The 20,039-nt window shown below is 44.7% G+C and overlaps 1 protein-coding gene across 3 annotated transcripts in view; it reads right to left on the reverse strand.

Annotated features, from left to right (window-relative positions):
• The window catches only part of LOC120062324 (phospholipid-transporting ATPase IG-like), a 76,138-nt gene that overhangs the window by 27,417 nt on the left and 28,682 nt on the right, over window positions 1-20,039 (reverse strand). For all 3 annotated transcript variants that reach the window (XM_039012204.1, XM_039012203.1, XM_039012201.1), the window contains exons 4-12: window positions 10,404-10,484; window positions 9,176-9,283; window positions 6,767-6,895; window positions 6,393-6,481; window positions 5,411-5,461; window positions 4,949-5,013; window positions 4,322-4,403; window positions 2,340-2,490; window positions 194-391 (exon numbers count right to left, since the gene is read on the reverse strand). In XM_039012204.1, coding sequence (XP_038868132.1) covers window positions 194-391; window positions 2,340-2,490; window positions 4,322-4,403; window positions 4,949-5,013; window positions 5,411-5,461; window positions 6,393-6,481; window positions 6,767-6,895; window positions 9,176-9,283; window positions 10,404-10,484 — 954 coding nt within the window. The remainder of the gene's footprint in view (window positions 1-193; window positions 392-2,339; window positions 2,491-4,321; window positions 4,404-4,948; window positions 5,014-5,410; window positions 5,462-6,392; window positions 6,482-6,766; window positions 6,896-9,175; window positions 9,284-10,403; window positions 10,485-20,039) is intronic.

Raw genomic sequence — 20,039 nt, forward strand, 5'->3', positions numbered from 1 at the left:
CTAACATGACTGGGTAACTGAGAAGTACATCACATAGGATGCCTTTTCAAAGTATTCATGCAGGGTGGATATCTGGCCAAATGTATGTAAGACTTCAGTGGGAGTCTGGCATGTAAACTAGGGTAACCATGACCAGAGACCGCTCCTTCGGGGAAGTGGTTATGGTCTTATCGACACAGGCTTAACCCCTGACCTGTCCCAGCTCCTCGTTGAGGTCGGATGTGTTGACCAGAGCCCCTTCCTGGATCTCGGGGTCAAAGAAGTCCTTGTCCCAGGAGATGAAGAAAGAGCCCAGGAACTTCTGCATCTCTACTGTCACGTACATGGACACGGGGATGATGAAGTTGAACAGAACCATGAACGACAGGAAGTCAGTAAACATCTTCAGGTACTGGGGGAGAGAGGAGGGAACACAGGGAACCTAGGGTTAAAACCACAGACCTTTGAGAAGAAACAGGCTCACACTGTTAATGCCGTGCTGAATGCCATTGGTGTATTATGACTCTTGGTCAATGAACTAGGCTCGTAAGGTGTTAGGTTTAAATCTAATTTTATTTGTCACATGCGCAAAATACAACAGTTGTAGACTTTACTGTGAAATGCTTGCTAACAAGCCCTTAACCAACAACACAGTTCAATAACTAGAGTTAAGAAAATATTTAAATAAACTCAAGCAAAAAATGTAAAGTAACACAAAATAACGAGCATATATACAGGGGGTACCGCTACCGAGTCAATGTGCCAGAGTACAGTTTAGTTAAGGTAATTTTTAGATGTAGGTAGGGGTAAAGTGACTATGCATAGATAATAAACAGCGAGTAGCAGCAGTGTAAAACAAAGGGGGGGGGGAATGTAAATAGTCCAGGTGGCCATTTGATTAATTGTTCAGCAGTCTTATGGCTTGGGGGTAGGAGCCTTTTGGACCTAGACTTGGCGCTCCGGTACCGCTTGCCGTGCGGTAGCAGAGAGAACAGTCTGACTGGAGTCTTTGACAATTCTTTGGGTCTTCCTCTGACACCGCTTAATACAGAGGTCCTGGATGGCAGGGAGCTTGGTCCCAGTGATGTACTGGGCTGTTCGCACTACCCTCTGAAGCGCCTTACGGTCAGATGCCGAGCAGTTGCCATACCAGGCGGTGATGCAACCGGCCAGGAAGCTCTCGATGGTGCAGCTGTAGAACTTTTTGAGGATCTGGGGGCTCATGCCAAATCTTTTCAGTCTCCTGAAGGGGAAAAGGTGTTGTCGTGCCCCCTGCACGACTGTCTTGGTGTGTTTGGACCATGACAGTTTGCTGGTGATGTGGACACCAAGGAACTTGAAACTCTCGACCCGCTTCACTGCAGCCTCGTCGATGTGAATGGGGGCGTGTTCGGTCTTTTTCCTGTAGTCCACGATCAGCTCCTTTGTCTTGCTCACATTGAGGTAGAGGTTGTTGTCCTGGCACCACATTGCCAGTTCTCTGACCTCCTCCCTATAGGCCGTCTCATCGTTGTCGGTGATCAGGCCTACCACTGTTGTGTCATCAGCAAACTTAATGATGGTGTTGGAGTCATGCTTGGCCACGCAGTCGTGGGTGAACAGGGAGTACAGAAGGGGACTAAGCATGCACCCGAGGGGCCACAGTGTTGAGGATCTGCGTGGCAGATGTGTTGTTGCCTACCCTCACCACCTGGGGGCGGGCCGTCAGGAAGTCCAGGATCCAGTTGCAGAGGGAGGTGTTTAGTACAAGAGTACTTAGCTTAGTGATGAGCTTCGTGGGCACAATGATGTTGAACACTGAGCTGTAGTCAATGAACAGCATTCTCACATATGTGTTCCTTTTGTCCAGGTGGGAAAGGGCAGTGTGGAGTGTGATTGAGATTGCATCATCTGTGGATCTGTTGGGGCGGTATGCGAATTGGAGTGGGTCTAGGATGGTGTTGATGTGAGCCATGACCAGTCTTTCAAAGCACTTCATGGCTACAGACGTGAGTGCTATGGGTCGGTAGTCATTTAGGCAGGTTACCTTCGTGTTCTTGGGCACAGGGACTATGGTGGTCTGCCTGAAACATGTTGGTATTACAGACTCGGACAGAGAGAGGTCAAAAATGTCAGTGAAGGCCCTTGCCAGTTGGTCAGCGCATGCTCGGCGTACACATCCTGGTAAACCGTCTGGCCCCGCAGCCTTGTGAATGTTGACCTGTTTAAAGGTCTCACTCACATCGGCTACGGAAAGCGTGATCACACAGACGTCCGGAACAGCTGGTTCCCTCATGCATTGTATTTTAGTGTGCGTTACAAGCTGCTAAACTGTATTTGAGTGTTTGCGTAAAGTCTTACTAGCAGAGAGAAGGCCTCACCAGGTTGGTATCTTTCTCCTTTTGCGTCTTCTGGTTGTACCAGGGCTCGTCCTGGCCTGGTCGGCTCTGCCACACATACTTGAGTGTGGTGCACACCAGGGCCTTGCTCACCAGGATGCACAGGTACACCAGCAGGAAGGCATTGATAGACCTGAAACAGGAGTAATAACCAATCTTCCATTAGCAACACTGAGAATATACATCCACTGAGAAACAGTTACTATATATATATATATATATATATATATATATATATACACTGCTCAAAAAAATAAAGGGAACACTTAAACAACACAATGTAACTCCAAGTCAATCACACTTCTGTCAAATCAAACTGTCCACTTAGGAAGCAACACTGATTGACAATCAATTTCACATGCTGTTGTGCAAATGGAATAGACAAAAGGTGGAAATTATAGGCAATTAGCAAGACACCCCCAAAAAAGGAGTGATTCTGCAGGTGGTGACCACAGACCACTTCTCAGTTCCTATGCTTCCTGGCTGATGTTTTGGTCACTTTTGAATGCTGGCGGTGCTCTCACTCTAGTGGTAGCATGAGACGGAGTCTACAACCCACACAAGTGGCTCAGGTAGTGCAGCTCATCCAGGATGGCACATCAATGCGAGCTGTGGCAAAAAGGTTTGCTGTGTCTGTCAGCGTAGTGTCCAGAGCATGGAGGCGCTACCAGGAGACAGGCCAGTACATCAGGAGACGTGGAGGAGGCCGTAGGAGGGCAACAACCCAGCAGCAGGACCGCTACCTCCGCCTTTGTGCAAGGAGGTGCACTGCCAGCGCCCTGCAAAATGACCTCCAGCAGGCCACAAATGTGCATGTGTCTGCTCAAACGGTCAGAAACAGACTCCATGAGGGTGGTATGAGGGCCCGACGTCCACAGATGGGGGTTGTGCTTACAGCCCAACACCGTGCAGGACGTTTGGCATTTGCCAGAGAACACCAAGATTGGCAAATTCGCCACTGGCGCCCTGTGCTCTTCACAGATGAAAGCAGGTTCACAATGAGCACATGAGCACATGTGACAGACGTGACAGAGTCTGGAGACGCCGTGGAGAACGTTCTGCTGCCTGCAACATCCTCCAGCATGACCGGTTTGGCGATGGGTCAGTCATGGTGTGGGGTGGCATTTCTTTGTGGGGCCGCACAGCCCTCCATGTGCTCGCCAGAGGTAGCCTGACTGCCATTAGGTACCGAGATGAGATCCTCAGACCCCTTGTGAGACCATATGCTGACACATGCACATTTGTGGCCTGCTGGAGGTCATTTTGCAGGGCTCTGGCAGTGCACCTCCTTGCACAAAGGCGGAGGTAGCGGTCCTGCTGCTGGGTTGTTGCCCTCCTACGGCCTCCTCCACGTCTCCTGATGTACTGGCCTGTCTCCTGGTAGCGCCTCCATGCTCTGGACACTACGCTGACAGACACAGCAAACCTTTTTGCCACAGCTCGCATTGATGTGGCATCCTGGATGAACTGCACTACCTGAGCCACTTGTGTGGGTTGTAGACTCCGTCTCATGCTACCACTAGAGTGAGAGCACCGCCAGCATTCAAAAGTGACCAAAACATCAGCCAGGAAGCATAGGAACTGAGAAGTGGTCTGTGGTCACCACCTGCAGAATCACTCCTTTTTTGGGGGTGTCTTGCTAATTGCCTATAATTTCCACCTTTTGTCTATTCCATTTGCACAACAGCATGTGAAATTTATTGTCAATCAGTGTTGCTTCCTAAGTGGACAGTTTGATTTCACAGAAGTGTGATTGACTTGGAGTTACATTGTGTTGTTTAAGTGTTCCCTTTATTTTTTTGAGCAGTGTATATATCTCAATATCCCCCTGATATCAATGTGAATGGACTTTAACTACCCCAGCATCATACAATTGATCATTGTTCCCCTGTGGCTAAACCGAAAATATAGCCCCTCTAGTGATCCGCTTCTCCTTTTATGTAATTCTCTTTGACCCTCCTTACTTCTCCACCGCAGAGCGCTTCTGGGACTTCCCCTGGTAGTTCAGAGCCATCTTGGTCTCCATGCCTGAGTAAACTGCCACACCTAGAGAGAGAGAGACAGACAGAGAGACAGAGAGACAGAGAGACAGACAGCAAAGAGAGAGAGAGACAGACAGCAGAGAGAGAGACAGACAGCAGAGAGCGAGAGAGAGTGACAGACAGCAGAGAGAGAGCGAGAGCGAGCGACAGACAGCAGAGAGAGAGAGACAGCGACAGACAGCAGAGAGAGAGCGAGAGACAGCGACAGACAGCAGAGAGAGAGCGAGCGACAGACAGCAGAGAGAGAGAGAGACAGCGACAGACAGCAGAGAGAGAGAGAGACAGACAGCAGAGAGAGAGAGAGACAGACAGCAGAGAGAGAGAGAGACAGACAGCAGAGAGAGAGAGAGACAGACAGCAGAGAGAGAGAGAGACAGACAGCAGAGAGAGAGAGAGACAGACAGCAGAGAGAGAGAGAGACAGACAGCAGAGAGAGAGACAGACAGCAGAGAGAGAGAGACAGAGCAGTCAGGATAGTCTCACACACTGACACCAGCACTGAGGGTCATTCAAACCCTCAATTACATTAAACAATGTCCTGTAACTCACCATATATCTTCTGAGTGTTCTTCAAGGTAGCACCTTTCAGGAGGAGATTCTCTGGACCCAAAGACCTGAAGAACACCACACATTGAGAAAATACTGTCACAAACCTAAAACACCAAGACAGTTCCGTTCTCTTACAGTGGCACACTAGCACTCTCTAAAATGACTACTACTCTTAACGGACAGGACACAAAACATTTTTTATAAAGACCATTACAAACCGGCCCGGTGACAAATGCTTCCGAGAGCGCTTTCGAAGCGCTGCCCTGAGTCTGTGCCAGGTTCAGCTTTACTTTAATGCTCGTTTGGCATTATGGATCAATGAAATAATGATTTGATGGTAATGCAAAGGGAAAAGACAGAGTGCTTAAGAGACTGTTTTTAGTTGTTTTTTTAGACTGATGTACAGGAGGAGGGGGGAGGTAGGGCTGAGAGGAACCAATAGGGGGAGTGGTGAGCACTTACCTCACAGCAGGTTCCTGGTTGTTCCTGTAGATGTGCATACGCCCCACAAATCTACAGACACAGACACGCATGAGTGCACTGCCCCACCCAATAGCAGTAACATACATGTACATCACAGGAGGCTGCTGAGAGGAGGCTCATAATGTCTGGAACGGAGCAAATGGAATGGCACCAAACACCTGGAAACCATGCGTTTGATACCATTCCACCTATTCCGCTCCAGTCATTACCATGAGCCCGTCCTCCCCAATTAAGGTGCCACCAACCTCCTGTGACGTACATCTCACGATGGACCTGAATTGAATTAACTGTGGAATGGGCTAGAAAAATACTTTCTGATATTAGAAACACAGTGATGACTAATACCACCAAGAAGCACAGGAACTAGTCAGACGTCAAACTAATCACAACCCCATATGCTGACCAACAGGACTTTGCAAGGACTGCACCAATTTAGAGCGAGCTAATGACTGGTGGTTTGTCCGACTGCACGCTGGCACCACCACTCTGTTTCATTGATTGTGAAAAGTAGCAGCATCTGGCGTCTTCAGCTCCTTATGACGTCTGAAACGCCATTGATGTCTGGCGCCCAACTGTCCTGTAATGGCAGCTCCTTGGCCATAGGTGGCGCCAAACCACTAGGTCTACGGAGAGGATACAGCTGTGCAAACAACTGTGTCTGTTCCTCAGCTTGGGCCAAATCTAACTGAACTTTCCCTTCAATTCCTGGCCAGTCTCATCCACAAATCAGGTTTACTAACAGTCTAACATCTCTCATAACAATATGTCAGAGAGATAGATCTAGCGTATAGCCTGCCAACACTCAACGTAATGACACTGCAGCTATCAAAATGGCATCCTAATTGACAGTTGATTAAACGGCAAACCCCGAAAGTAAAACCAGTGTGCTTTTACGGTCCAGGGAGCAGATTCACAAACGATCGGTCTACGAAGAAACGTGCAACAAGGATTCATAGCCTACTTGTAGAGGTCAGGCTGCGGCTGCTCGCACTCGATGGTGGCGCTGAGAGACTCCAGGTTCCTCTCCGTGTCTGGCACTGTGTAGTGTGTCTGAGACAGATCCAGGAGAGAGTGAGTGCCAAATATTTCAGGTCATCACTGCAGCTCTCTAAAAACACCCCCCATAATGGCAGACAGGGACACAGGCAGGCACACACGCGCAGGCACAGGCAGACACACACACGCAGGCACACACCGTCGGTGGATTTGAGTGAAGAGTGATGGAGAGGAAGGGAGTGATGGCAGATAAAAAGCGATGCCAAAGCCCCCCACATCTGCCATGATGACACGTCTCAATGACACAGTGATTCTAGTGTTACTGTAGCAGCACTCCACCTTATGGTTGGACTCCCCGTCCAGACTGGCCGTGGTGACAAAACAGGTCTCGTCCTCCCGGCTGGACTGCAGCAGTATGAGGTCGCAGGGAAAGGTCTCATCCTCAACCACCTCCACCACATCCCCAACCTAGAGGAACAGAATACATCAGGTCCATTCAGAGGACCATGCCAATTCCACCCATAGTCCCTAGGCCCTTGTGGATTTGTTTGGTATAAGCAAATGGTGACACTTCCACCGTCCTAGCCTATCAGAGGGCACATGTTGGAGCTGTAATCAAGTTGCTTAAACCTGTCATATCTTCTCAGATCTACAAAAGTGCATAGTGAGGTCTAGGGGTTGATTTGGGTTTGGGCCAGAGAGTTTGGACATTGAAGTTCAACATAAAAGCATTGTGAAGCTACACTCAGTGTACAAAACATTAAGAACACCTTCCTAATATTGAGTTGCACCCCCTTTCATTTTTACAGTTGAAGTCGGAAGCTCACATACACCGTAGCCAAATACATTTAAACTCAGTTTCACAATTCCTTGTAAAAATTCCCTGTCTTGGTTCAGTTAGGATCACCACTTTATTTAAAGAATGTGAAATGTCAGAATAATAGTAGAGAGAATGATTTATTTCAGCTTTTATTTATTTCACCACATTCCCAGTGGGTCAGAAGTTTACATACACTCAATTAGTATTTGGTAGCATTGCCTTTAAATTGTGTAACTTGTGTCAAACGTTTCAGGTAGCCTTCCACAAGCTGGTAAATTTTGACCCATTCCTCCTGACAGAGCTGGTGTAACTGAGTCATGTTTGAGTCAGGCCTCCTTGCTCGCACATGTTTTTCAGTTCTGCACACACATTTTCTATGGAATTGAGGTCAGGTCTTTGTGATGGCCACTAATACCGTGACTTTGTTGTCCTTAAGCCATTTTTCCACAACTTTGGAAGTATGCTTGGGGTCATTGTCCATTTGGAAGACCCATTTGCGACCAAGCTTTATCTTCCTGACTGATGTCTTGAGATGTTGCTTCAATATATCCACGTAATTTTCCTTCCTCATGACGCCATCTAGTTTGTGAAGTGCACCAGCCCCTCCTGCAGCAAAGCAGCCCCACAACATGATGCTGCCACCCCCGTGCTTCACGGTTGGGATGGTGTTCTTCGGCTTGCAAACATCTCCCTTTTTCATCCAAACATAACAATGGTCATTATGGCCAAACAGTTCTATTTTTGTTTCATCAGACCAGAGAACATTTCTCCAAAAAGTACGATCTTTGTCCCCATGTGCAGTTGCAAACCGTAGTCTGGCTTTTTTAATGGTGGTTTTGGAGCAGTGGCTTCTTCCTTGTTGAGCGGCCTTTCAGGTTGTGTCGATATAGGACTCATTTTACTGTGGAAATAGATACTTTTGTACCCGTTTCCTCCAGCATCTTCACGAGGTCCTTTGCTGTTGTTCTGGGATTGATTTGCACTTCTCACCAAAGTACGTTCATCTCTAGGAGACAGAACGCGTCTCCTTCCATGGTGTTTATACTTGCGTACTATTGTTTGCACAGATGAACGTGGTACCTTCAGGCATTTGGAAATTGCTCCCAAGAATGAACCAGACTTGTGGAGGTCTACAATGTTTTTTCTGAGGTCTTGGCTGATTTCTTTAGATTTTCCCATGATGTCAAGCAAAGAGGCACTTAGTTTGAAGGTAGGCCTTGAAATACATCCACAGGTACACCTCCAATTGACTCAAATTATGTCAATTAGCCTATCAGAAGCTTCTAAAGCCATGACATCATTTTCTGGAATTTTCCAAGCTGTTTAAAGGCACAGTCAACTTGGTGTATGTAAACTTCTGACCCACTGGAATTGTGATACAGTGAATTATAAGTGAAATAATCTGGCTGTAAACAATTGTTTGAAAACTAACTTGTCTCATGCACAAAGTAGGTGTCCTAAACGACTTGCTAAAAACTATAGGTTGTTAACAAGAAATTTGTGGAGTGGCTGAAAAACGAGTTTTAATGACTCCAACCTAAGTGTACGTAAACTTCCGACTTCAACTGTATCTTGCCCATTCACCCACTGAATGGCACACATACACAACCCATGTCTCAAGGCTTAAAAAGCCTTCTTTAACCAGTCTCCTCCCCTTCATCTACACTGATTGAAGTGGATTTAACAAGTGACATCAATAAGGGATCATAGCTTTCACCAGAATTCACCTGTGTCACGGAAAGAGCAGGTATCCTCAATGTTTTGACTGAAATGTATCATCTTTCTGCATCACCTACTGCATGACCTACTTGGGATTACCATACCATAGAGCCATACAAGAACATGCCAACTATCTCTCCCTCCCGACCCCCGTGTCCCTAAGGGGATATTTATTTCCGGGGAACGACGCGCAGCTTGCTAAAAGGTACCTTGATCTTCTCGCTCTCCTTGCATGCTCTCCGGCCGTCCTCCAGCACTGTCACCAGGTACTTATTCACCTCATTATCTGCCTTGTGCCGCAGCCAGTCCTCATAGCCCTGAGAGCGATGGCGGGAGAAGAGGGGAGGTGAAAGGGTGGGAGAGAGAGAGGGAGGAGTAAGGAGGGAGAAAGAAAGATGGGGAGAAGAGAGAGCAGAAGATGGAGAGGGAGGGAAGAGGGTAAGCGAGAGTGAAAGGGGACATGAGAGGGCCAATAGATAGTCAGTGCCAGAGGTCAAGGTAACAGGGATAGAGGAAGAAAGATGCCAGAGGGAGGGAGGGAAGTCAGTTAAGAACAAATTCTTATTTACAATGACGGCCTACCCCGGCCAAACACTAACGAAGCTGGGCCAATTGTGCGCCGCCCTATGGGACTCCCAATTACGGCCAGTTGTGATACAGCCTGGAATCGAACCAGGGTCTGTAGTTACACCTCGAGCACTGAGATGGAGTGCCTTAGACCGCTGCGCCACTCGGGAGCTCGGGATGATGCAGGGAGGAAACAGGAGGAGGAAAGAGTGTGTGGTAGGTGGATGGACAGAGAGAGGGAGGGAGGAGAGAGGGAGCGACGACGTCCTTTTAGTAAGGGACTGACTTGCAGAGCTCACCTAACCCAGTCTACAGAGCCTCCCTTGTGTCCCACTTCAAAGCCTGGCTAAATGCAGCAGCAGCATCGCTAGCCGCTATCAGTGTGTCCCATATATATTTTTGGAAGGAAGTCCACCCTCCATTGTGCATTTCAAAAAGCCCTAGCAGCAGGCCACCAGAAAAGCCAATTCCTAAAACAATACATCTAAAAGCTTGGACACGCTTCAGCAGAAAAGAGATTCCTCTGATCATTTGTTTCTATACGAGCGACTATAGTACCGTTTGGTCATGTTCCAAGACAACTCTCCCCTTCTCTTTTTAAAAATCACCATCGCATAGCCAGCATTACTTTGGCTATGACAAAACCATAGGCAACGATTCCATACTTCACACCCCAAAAAATAAACTTTTACGGAAAGGGAAGAAGAAAAAATTACTTGGAAGAGGTGGTGGAGACGCATGGAGAACCACAGAAATAGAGTTACTAGAATGGGAAAGGCCCCTCAGAATGGGGATGCCGGTTCTAGTTATTCTACATCTATTGGGGAGGGGGGCAGTGAGGTCAAAGGGGACAGTGCTGCCGTTTCTTACCTGTTTGATGGCTGTGACAGTGATGACGAAGAACAGGGGTAGGCCACTAGTGACTGGGCTGGTGGGGGTGTCTACGATCACCTGTAGGAGAGAACACCAGAAACTTTACGGACTATACAATCCCGATCATAAAGTCTTATGATAAAATTAGACTAATTTACTACTAGCTCTAATAACTACTCGACTACTTGTAAATAGTCATTAACACTGACTAGGTCATAAGTCCTATCTAGACTACAACGTAGTGATTGCAGACAACTCCGTCTCGGGAGTGGTTCAGTGCAGGAGTCATTTCCAAGACCATTTCTTAAATGAAAATACACTGAATGGTAAAATAACATTGGACAAATTACTACAGATTCCTCAATGACATGGTGCAATGTGGTTAAGGTTCAGCAAGCACTCCCACATCAATACAGGTTGTATTGTGTGTGTGTGTGTGTGTGTGTGTGTGTGTGTGTGTGTGCGCGCGCCTAATCTCTCCGTCCAACAGAGGGGCATGAGACATTTCATACCGAGGCAGAGTGGGCAGAGAACCCAAGCAGCTTGGACCTGCAGGACATCTAATCAAGTGGGTCAGGGCCACTGTGGTATTTAATCTGCACACACACAGGGGCTGGTGCCTGCTGCCTGCCTGGTTCTGGTGCCAACGTCTCAGACAACTGAACAAGCTCTCCTCTCCTGCTGGGCTGCTGAGAGCAGTGCTGGACCGCAGGCCGGGGGCTGTACAGGAATCTGGTGTGTGTGTACATACAGGAACCTGAACCACTAATGAGCCTAAAGAGCATGCCTGCACAGGGCCAATCAGGTAATCCCAAACAACCAGTGGCTCAGGAACACCGCCTGACTGGAGCTGCGAGCCAAAAGCTTACCAGCAAAAACAGCCCCCAACAACATGCAACGATTGTGTAATTGTGTGTGTGAGAGAGAATGTGCTGTGTAGCCTCTTAATGCTGTCACAAGACAGATTTGACCCCCTCTCCCCTGATCCTGCAGCACGCAAAAGGCTCTCACCACCGGGGCTCCCACTGAGCAAGTGGCCTGTGTTACGGAACACACACACACACACACACACAACTGCACGCACGCACGTACACACACACACACACACACACACACACACACACAAGTACACGCACACAAGTACACGCACACAAGTACACACACACACACCAGTGCGCACAGAGTGGCTCTTATTTGTCATTCGGAGCATGAGCTGTACAAGCTGTCAGATAGGCATCCGCTGAGGCAGGAGCAGGATACATGTTGTGAGCCCTCGGTCTGATGTTCTCCTGCTTTCCTGTGAGAGGACTGACAATGAGGAACATGCTGCTTCCCCACTAACACAGCCTCTCTCTTCCGCTCACATACGCAGGGCAGCAGTTAGCCTAGAGGTTAAAGCGCTGGGCCAGTAACCGAAAGGTCGCTGCTTCGAATACCTGAGGCAACAAGGTGGAAAATCTGTCAATGTGCCCTTGAGCAAGGCACTTAACTCCAATTTGCTCCAGCGGCCCTGTAAAAGGGGCCCTCCAGGGGCCCTATGGTCTACCCTGTAAAACCACACCTTTCGCTGAACCTATCCTGTGTATGTAACATTATCTAACATCGATGCCCACACACACACACACATCACAGTTTGATGCTGCGACCAAAACAGCTGCATTTTCAACAGTTTGACTTAGCAGTGCAACACGTTTTTAATTGGTCGCAAGGGTAGCAGTGACATTTTTTTGACCTGGGCATGTTCGTTTTTGGTTCACAATTTGCTTTTTTATTATCGTGATTAATTCACATTACTGTGAATGCCCCTGTATGTGTGTGTGTGTGTGTGTGCAGTGCGCGTAGTGAATATGTCTACAGTACCACTTTATATAGCCGTTAGAGATACTAATGATAGCCTAACTGTCTTCAGGTAGATGGAAAGGCAATTAAAAGTTAACTACAAAGTAGTAGCTCATGATTATTTGCATAAATCCAGTGGCCATTTGTTTTGAAAACTCCATCACAAATGCACTACAGAGACAGGCGGCGTGTCCATAACCTAAGCTTCCCACCTAATTACATGGAATTGTTAAATTCTCGCAGTATCTCACAGGAATTTGGGACTTCACAGATTTTCTAATGCCGAAACCAGATTAGATGCATGCCATAAGATAAATCAAAATATGATATTTGCAATATCACTAAACAAAATAAACAATCAAAAAACAACATAGCCGATACAATGTCGAAACATGATTTTGTCATGAGCTCAGTACCATTTGCTTGATTTTTTGCTAGCTAGCTAATGTTAGCATGCTAGGGACGTTAGCAGAGGCTGCTACATGATAATCAGTTAGCATTAGCTACAAAGCTAACTATAGTCTAAAAGAAACTGATGCAACCCTGCTGGCTAAGTGGCTAGCTAGATGAGCAGTGGTGACAGTGACGTCCCTATGAGATTCAAGGCTTTAATAAGTGCCATCGTGCAGAAATGACAAAGAAAATACTGGTTGATGAGCTAAGTTTGCAATGACAGTTAACAGTATGCATGCACAAAAGTCAACAAGGCATGCAGAATGGACTGCCTTTCTGGGACGGGACTGCCCCCATCTCACTACCTAGTAGAGGGGTACAAAAACGCCAGAACACAGATGCATCACATAGCTCATACAATTATATTTGGTTTAGATCAAAAGAAAATAGATGTTGTAAAGTATAAATGGAGAAATATTCACAAAATTCCTGAATCTCCAATACAGGAATGCTAACAAAAATAAATTTGCAGAAACTCGTTACTGAAGACGGAGTCATCTATGATTCTCCGAATGATATTTTAAAAGAGGAAGCTAATTATTTTAGGCAGATGTTTCTCTTTTCCGTCTCATCCTTTCCCACTGAATGAAGATTATGGTAAGGAATTCTTTCCAAATAATATAAAAAATGGAAAATTAACAAATGTACAGGAAGATCAGTGCGAAGGCCAAATTACAGAGGAAGAACTTTGAGGCTATTAAATCCTTTGTCTGGAAAAACCCCAGGGCATGATGGCATACCGGTAGAGGTATATCAAGTATTTTTTGATATACTAAAAGCTCCATTGTTAGATTGTTTTAACTACTCCTATAGTCTGTCAGGTACTCAGCAGGAACAAGACCCAGATGGCAAATATAAAAACGCAGTCTATCTAAAAAACTGAAGGCCCCTTACACTTCAATGTTGTGATGCAAAAATACTAAGAAAACGCATAGCACTCAGAATTAAAAGGGTTTTACCAGGTATTGTTCATCCTGATCAGACAGGTTTTGTACATTGGAAATAATATATGACAACTACTAGAAATAATAGATCACGAAACATAAGCCAGGAATGGTATTTATAGCGGATTTTGAAAAGGCATTTGATAAAGTAAGAATGGATTTTATTTATAAATGCCTGGATTTTTTCAATTTTGGTAATTCTCTTATAAAATGGGTAAAAATAATGTATAGCAACCCCAGGTGTAAAATAGTAAATAACGGCTACTTCTCAGAGAGTTTTGAATTGTCAAGAGGTGTTAAACAAGGGTGTCCGCTGTCACCATATCTATTCGTTATGGCCATCGAAATGCTAGCTATTAAAATCAGATCCAATAACAACATTAGCGGATTAGAAATCCAAGGCTTAAAAACAAAAGGTGTCCATGTATGCCGATGACTCAAGTTTTATATTAAGTCCGCAAGCTAGATCCATGCAATGTCTCATTAAAGATCTAGATAACTTTTCTGTACTCTCTGGACTAAAACCTGTACAATATTACGTATTGGATCCTTAAAAAAATACAACTTTTACATTACCCTGCAGTTTACCTATAAAATGGGCTGATAGTGAAGTAGACATACTCAGTATTTATATCACAAAATATATAAATAAGCTCTCCACAATGAATTTCAATAGAAAACTTGTAAAAATAGACAAGATCCTGCAACCATGGAGAGGTAAATATGTCTATTTATGGAAAATTTGCCCTGATTAACTCCTTAGTCATATCTCAGTTTACTCACTCACTTATGGTGCTGCCTACTCCTGATGATTCATTTTTCAAATCATATGAGCATAAAATATTTTGCTTTATCTGGAACGCTAAACCAGACAAAATAAAATGTGCCTATCTATATAATGAATAGGGTGTGTTGAGATTATTAAATATAAAAGCACTAAAGCTCACTCTAAAAGCTTCACTCATTCCTAAGTTTTATTTGAACCCTAAATGGTTCTCAAGTAGATTACTAAAAAAAGCTCATCCATTGTTTAAAAATTGCCTTTTTGCCTTTGTGCAGATTGCCATGTCTCATTTTCGATTAATTGAAAATTATACTTTTTTTTCTTCTTTTAAAGCATTGCAGAGCTGGCTACAATTTCATCCCCCTGAAAAGATAGAACAAATATTACAACAAATATTATGGCTGAACTCAAATGTGCTGGTTGATAAAATACCTGTATTTATGGGAAAGATGTTTGAAAAGGGTATTTTGTTCTTAAACGATATTGTAAATTGGAATGGTAGAGTTGTCCTTCATGGAGTTATCAGAAATGTACGAAAAGGTAAATTCTGATAACTCTCAATCCAAGAGTACACAACCAATTGATTACAGCATTGCCCCAAAAATGGAGGAGGTGGGTGGCAGCGGGAGGAGATAGAAAACTGGTCTGTCCGCCCAATATAAAGGATCAAAACTAGCGGAGGAATAAAAATAGCATAAATAGGAGAGTATACCAGTTTCATTTGAGGACCAGGATGTTGACAAATGTGCCATACAGAACACAAAATAGTTGGAAAGAGATTTGATGGTACATGGTGTATGAGTTGATATATAAAACAACGCAATAGTCAAGACTTCGTGCTTTTCAGCTAAAATTATTATATAGAATTCTTGCCACCAACAAAATGTTGAATATTTGGGGCATAAAATCATCGAAGATCTACAGATTTTGTTGTGAGGATACAGAATCAATAGACCATTTATTTTGGTATTGCCCTCAGGTAGCCTGTTTCTGGTCACAGGTTCAGGAATGGCTGAAAATGCATAGCATTGATCTAAAATTGACCCTAGAAATAGTACTGTTAGGAGATCTGGAGAGACTGGGTCAGTCAATTACTAATACTCTAAGTAAAAGTATTTATCTTCAACTCGCAATCTGTGGATTCTATTCAATAGATTGAAATTGTGCATTAAACATCACAGTATAGTTGAAAGATATGTGTTGCGTAGAAACCCGAAGTGGGTGGCCAGCAGACATAGATGGGATGGGCTGAGGGAAGCTGAGGGTTGATATGTGGAATTGGAGACAAGTGGGAGTGGAGTTGCTGTGTGAGAGATAGAACGATGGTCAAAGATGAAAGTTAAAAATAAAAAAAAGTCAAAATAAATCATAATAAAAAGTATATTTGAATGACACTAAGCGGCAGTGTTTTTACAACTAATGCCAGTTTGCCTGAGGCTGATGCCGCGCAGGTGTTTGTACACATGCATACACACACACACACACACTCTCATTCAAATAAACACATACAAGAACACACACACACATGTAATAGGGCCAGACATGCACACAAACATATACATTTGGCATTGCTGTTATGATTTTAGTTGTCCTTGATGTCCTTTGTTTTAAATTGATATTTTTATTGCATTGTTGTTTGCCGTTTTCTTCTGTCTTTTCCTTTTTTCTCTTTAGTTCATTCTCTTGGTTGTTGGTGCATTGCGGGGTTCTTGGGGGTGGGGAATGGAGTTTAAAAAAAAAAAAAATATCCTGGGGGGGGGGGGGGGGGGGGGTGTGTTGAATGGTTGAGGGACAGCTATTGGGAAACTGTGGGGGGGGATCTTGGAGGGTTCGGGTTCGGGTTTTTTGGCCTGGTGGTAGATCGGTCAACATGCCCTTGAGCAGGGCATTGACCCTGGATGCTTGTGTGTAGCTCTGAATGGGAATCTGTTGGATGACTGGTATGATGTAGTTATTGAGCGGCTTCACTGCAAGTATATTGTATATTTCGAATATTCAACAAATACATTTAAAAAATAAAATAAAAAGTATAAATGACCCAGATGTGTTAATATACAAATCATATACAATAGTGACATTTTACACCAGTGCAGCATGCTAGTGGACTATCAAGTACTGTTGAAATGAATTTGATCTGTGGGGATACGATGACACCTTATGTACGTAAATCCGAGACACTCCATTTAGTATGATATTTCATGTTTCGTATGATCTGTATTCATCTGGGAATGTCCATCACCCATTTCGTATGATATATTACGAATTACAATTCGTATTACCTGTTACGAATTCGCAAAACGTACAATATTTTACCAATTTGCTAGACATATGACATTTTACAAATTCTAGCAAGCTCGCTACAATTAGCTAGGCTAGGGGTTAGGGTTAGGAGTTAAAGTCTTCACTATTATTTTACAATGTAGAAAATAGTAAAAATAAAGAAAAAAACTTCAATGAGTAGGTGTGTCCAAACTTTTGACTGATACTGTACGTACAATAGAGCTGGGACGATAAACCGAAAATGACTGACACCGATATTGCCCTCTTAATGAAGCAAGTTTGCTTAGGTAGGTAGTTTCAGTGAATAGACTACATGTGCCTTTTACTGAGGAGTGGCTTCCATCTGGCCACTACTACAAAGGCCAGATAGGTGGAGTGCTGTTGAGATCGTTGTCCTTCTGGAAGGTTCTCCCATCTCCAAAGAGGATCTCTGGATCTTTGTCAGAGTGACCATCAGGTTCTTGGTCCCCTCCCGGTCTCCCCGATTGCGCCGTTTGGCCGGGCGGCTAGCTCTAGGAGGTTCCAAACTTCTTGGTGGTTCCAAACTTCTTCCATTTAAGAATGGAGGCCACTGTTCCTGGGAACCTTCAAATGCTGCAGATGTTTTTTGGTACCTTTCCCCAGATCTGTGCCTCGAAACAATCCTGTCTCGGAGCTCTACAGACAATTCCTTCAACCTCATGGCTTAGTTTTTGCTCTGACATGCATTGTCAACTGTGGGACCTTATATAGACAGGTGTGTGCCTTTCCAAATCATGTCTAATCAATTTTAAATTTACCACAGGTGGAGTCCAATCAAGTTGTAGAAACATCAAGGATGATCACAAGGGCAACCAGTGAAGAACAAACACCATTGTAAATACAACCCATATTTGCACATCACTACAACACTGTTTATAGACATAATGCCATTTGAAATGTCTTTAAAGTTTCCTGTTCATTTTTATTGTTTATTATCTATTTCACTTGCTTTGGCAATGTTAACATGTTTCGCATGCAAATGAAGCCCATGAATTGAATTGATCAATGGAAACAGGATGCACCTGAGCTCAATTGAGCCTCATAGCAAAGGGTCTGAATTACTTACGTAAATAAGGTGCTTTTTTTTTTTTATACATTTGCAATCTTTTCTAAAAACCCATCTTCACTTTGTCATTATGGGGTATTGTGTGTAGATTGAAAAAAAAAAAAGTAAAATCAATTTTAGAATTAGGCTGTAACGTAACAACATGTGGAAAAGGGGTCTGCATACTTTCCGAATGCACTGTAGCCATCTAGCAACAATATAATATTACAGTTGACAATCTAGCTAACGTGTTTTGAGTTCCCACTTCCTCAGGTTGTAAATTATGTAGCATATAGGCTAGGCTAATATCCACACAAAACATGCAGGCAAATTCATTTCTAAATAAATCTGCTCATACTGGATCCTATTTTGACTGATATGTTGTACATCAAAATATTTATCATTCATTCCCTGAATATGCTTGATGAAATAGCTAACTTAAATAGTCTTACTTGGCACTTGAGTCAGTCTAGAGCCCTGCCGCTAATGTAATGCAACTGTGCATAACATTATTTATTTATCGTTATAGAGCAAAATGGGTCAATTTATTGAGATTAACGTACACACAACACCAGGCTAAGCGCTAAAGCATCTGAGACTGCTGTGATTACAGTTAAGAAATCTATTATAAAAAGGCAGAGATGGACTGGGGCACATTGAACCTTCAGCCAGAATGCAGAATCAGGGAAAATAGGGAACAGACTTTGCATTGTTTCTCTCCCTGGGACTCAAAGAAGAAAGAAACAGTGAAACCACCCTCGCCTCTTCTATAGCTCCAGGTGTTCCCAGACAGAAATAGAAAACACTTCAATAGAATGTGGAGCTGTGTGGACCCAGGTGTTAAAGACTCCTCAGTGGACCCGCCGGTTCCCTCTGATTAAGTTTTATTGAATATCTCCCACCGATCCACTCTCCTATCCCGGCCAAGCCCTGACCCTCACCACACTCAGTAAAAGTCTATTCAGGTCTATTCAGCAGAAAGCAGCTGTAACTAATGCTGCCTCCCGGCCACATAGGTGATGGATGTTGGGTGGGAGCGAGTGGAGGAGCACATTGTTTTTCGATCTAATAAATTGATAAAAGCCGGTAGGGAGAAGGGCTAGATGCAGCCAGTCCGGGCTGTCTGTCCAATGGCTGGCTGCGCTGCGTCTGAAAGTGCTGAGGACAGTATTGTCCCCGACCGGTACACGGTCAGTCCCACCCGACCGCCAGGCATGATTTAGTTTCGGGAACACAATACTGCAGAGAGAGTGGCCACTACAGAGGGCACTATATCACACAAACATTCCATACCCATGCACTTAGTACAATACATTAAGTGAGCACCACTCCAATGTTCTCCCTAGCATTACCTAGGTGGGGCAGGCCATTTTCCCTCAGCCTCATTTCAGTTTGGTGGAGTCTAGAAAATGTACGAGGGAAGGGGAGGTAATGTCACATTAAATCACACAACTAGACCGTAACCCACCCGAATAACCACAAAATACCAGGCCCATTCCTCAAACTCGCCTCCTCCACACTGCACCAAAAACACTCAGACCTAGTCAGTCAGGAAGACAACTCCACAGAACTGATGTGAGATCTGACACTGAAAAACAGGGAAGAAGTGTGTCAGAGTGAGTGACTCACATCCCAGGGCAGGGGAGGCAATGGCCCTCTCATCCTCCCTCTCTCCCTCCATCTCCTGCCCCTGATCTGCTCCCATTCGATCAGGAGTCAGGCAGCAAAAGGCATGCAGGGCTATTTATAGGCGAGTGGTGCTTTTCTTATAAAAAGACAGCCAGAGTCTATTTGAGGCTCTCAGAAGTACAGTGGGCTCCCTGGCTGCTGACGTCAGCGGTGCAGCTTTCGCTGCAGAGAGAGCGAGACTCACCAACAGAGAGAAAGAGACCATCACTAAACGGGGAGAGACCTGCTGAGAGAAAGAGACCATCACTAACTGGGAGACTAACAGAGATGGAGAGAGACCTGCTAATGGAGAGGGAAAGGGAGATAGAGGGAGACTTGTTAACAGAGATGGAGAGAAAAAGAAAGGCTCATTAAGAGAGTGTGAGAGACTAACAGAGAGCGAGATATTGAACGGAGACTCAATAACAGAGAGAAAGAGGGGGAAGGAGGGTGGTTGTGTGAGGTTTGGATTCTGGTAATTGAAAGAGTTTATTTTTGGCTGTGATGTGAATGCAGGTTGTGTGTGCTACACCGTGTGATATAATGGTAGGCTGCGTGGGGGGAACTGGACAGTTAGGATCTCTTCCAGAGAGGTTGGA

This window comes from Salvelinus namaycush, chromosome 17 (genome assembly GCF_016432855.1).
Source record: "Salvelinus namaycush isolate Seneca chromosome 17, SaNama_1.0, whole genome shotgun sequence".
NCBI lineage: Eukaryota > Metazoa > Chordata > Actinopteri > Salmoniformes > Salmonidae > Salvelinus > Salvelinus namaycush.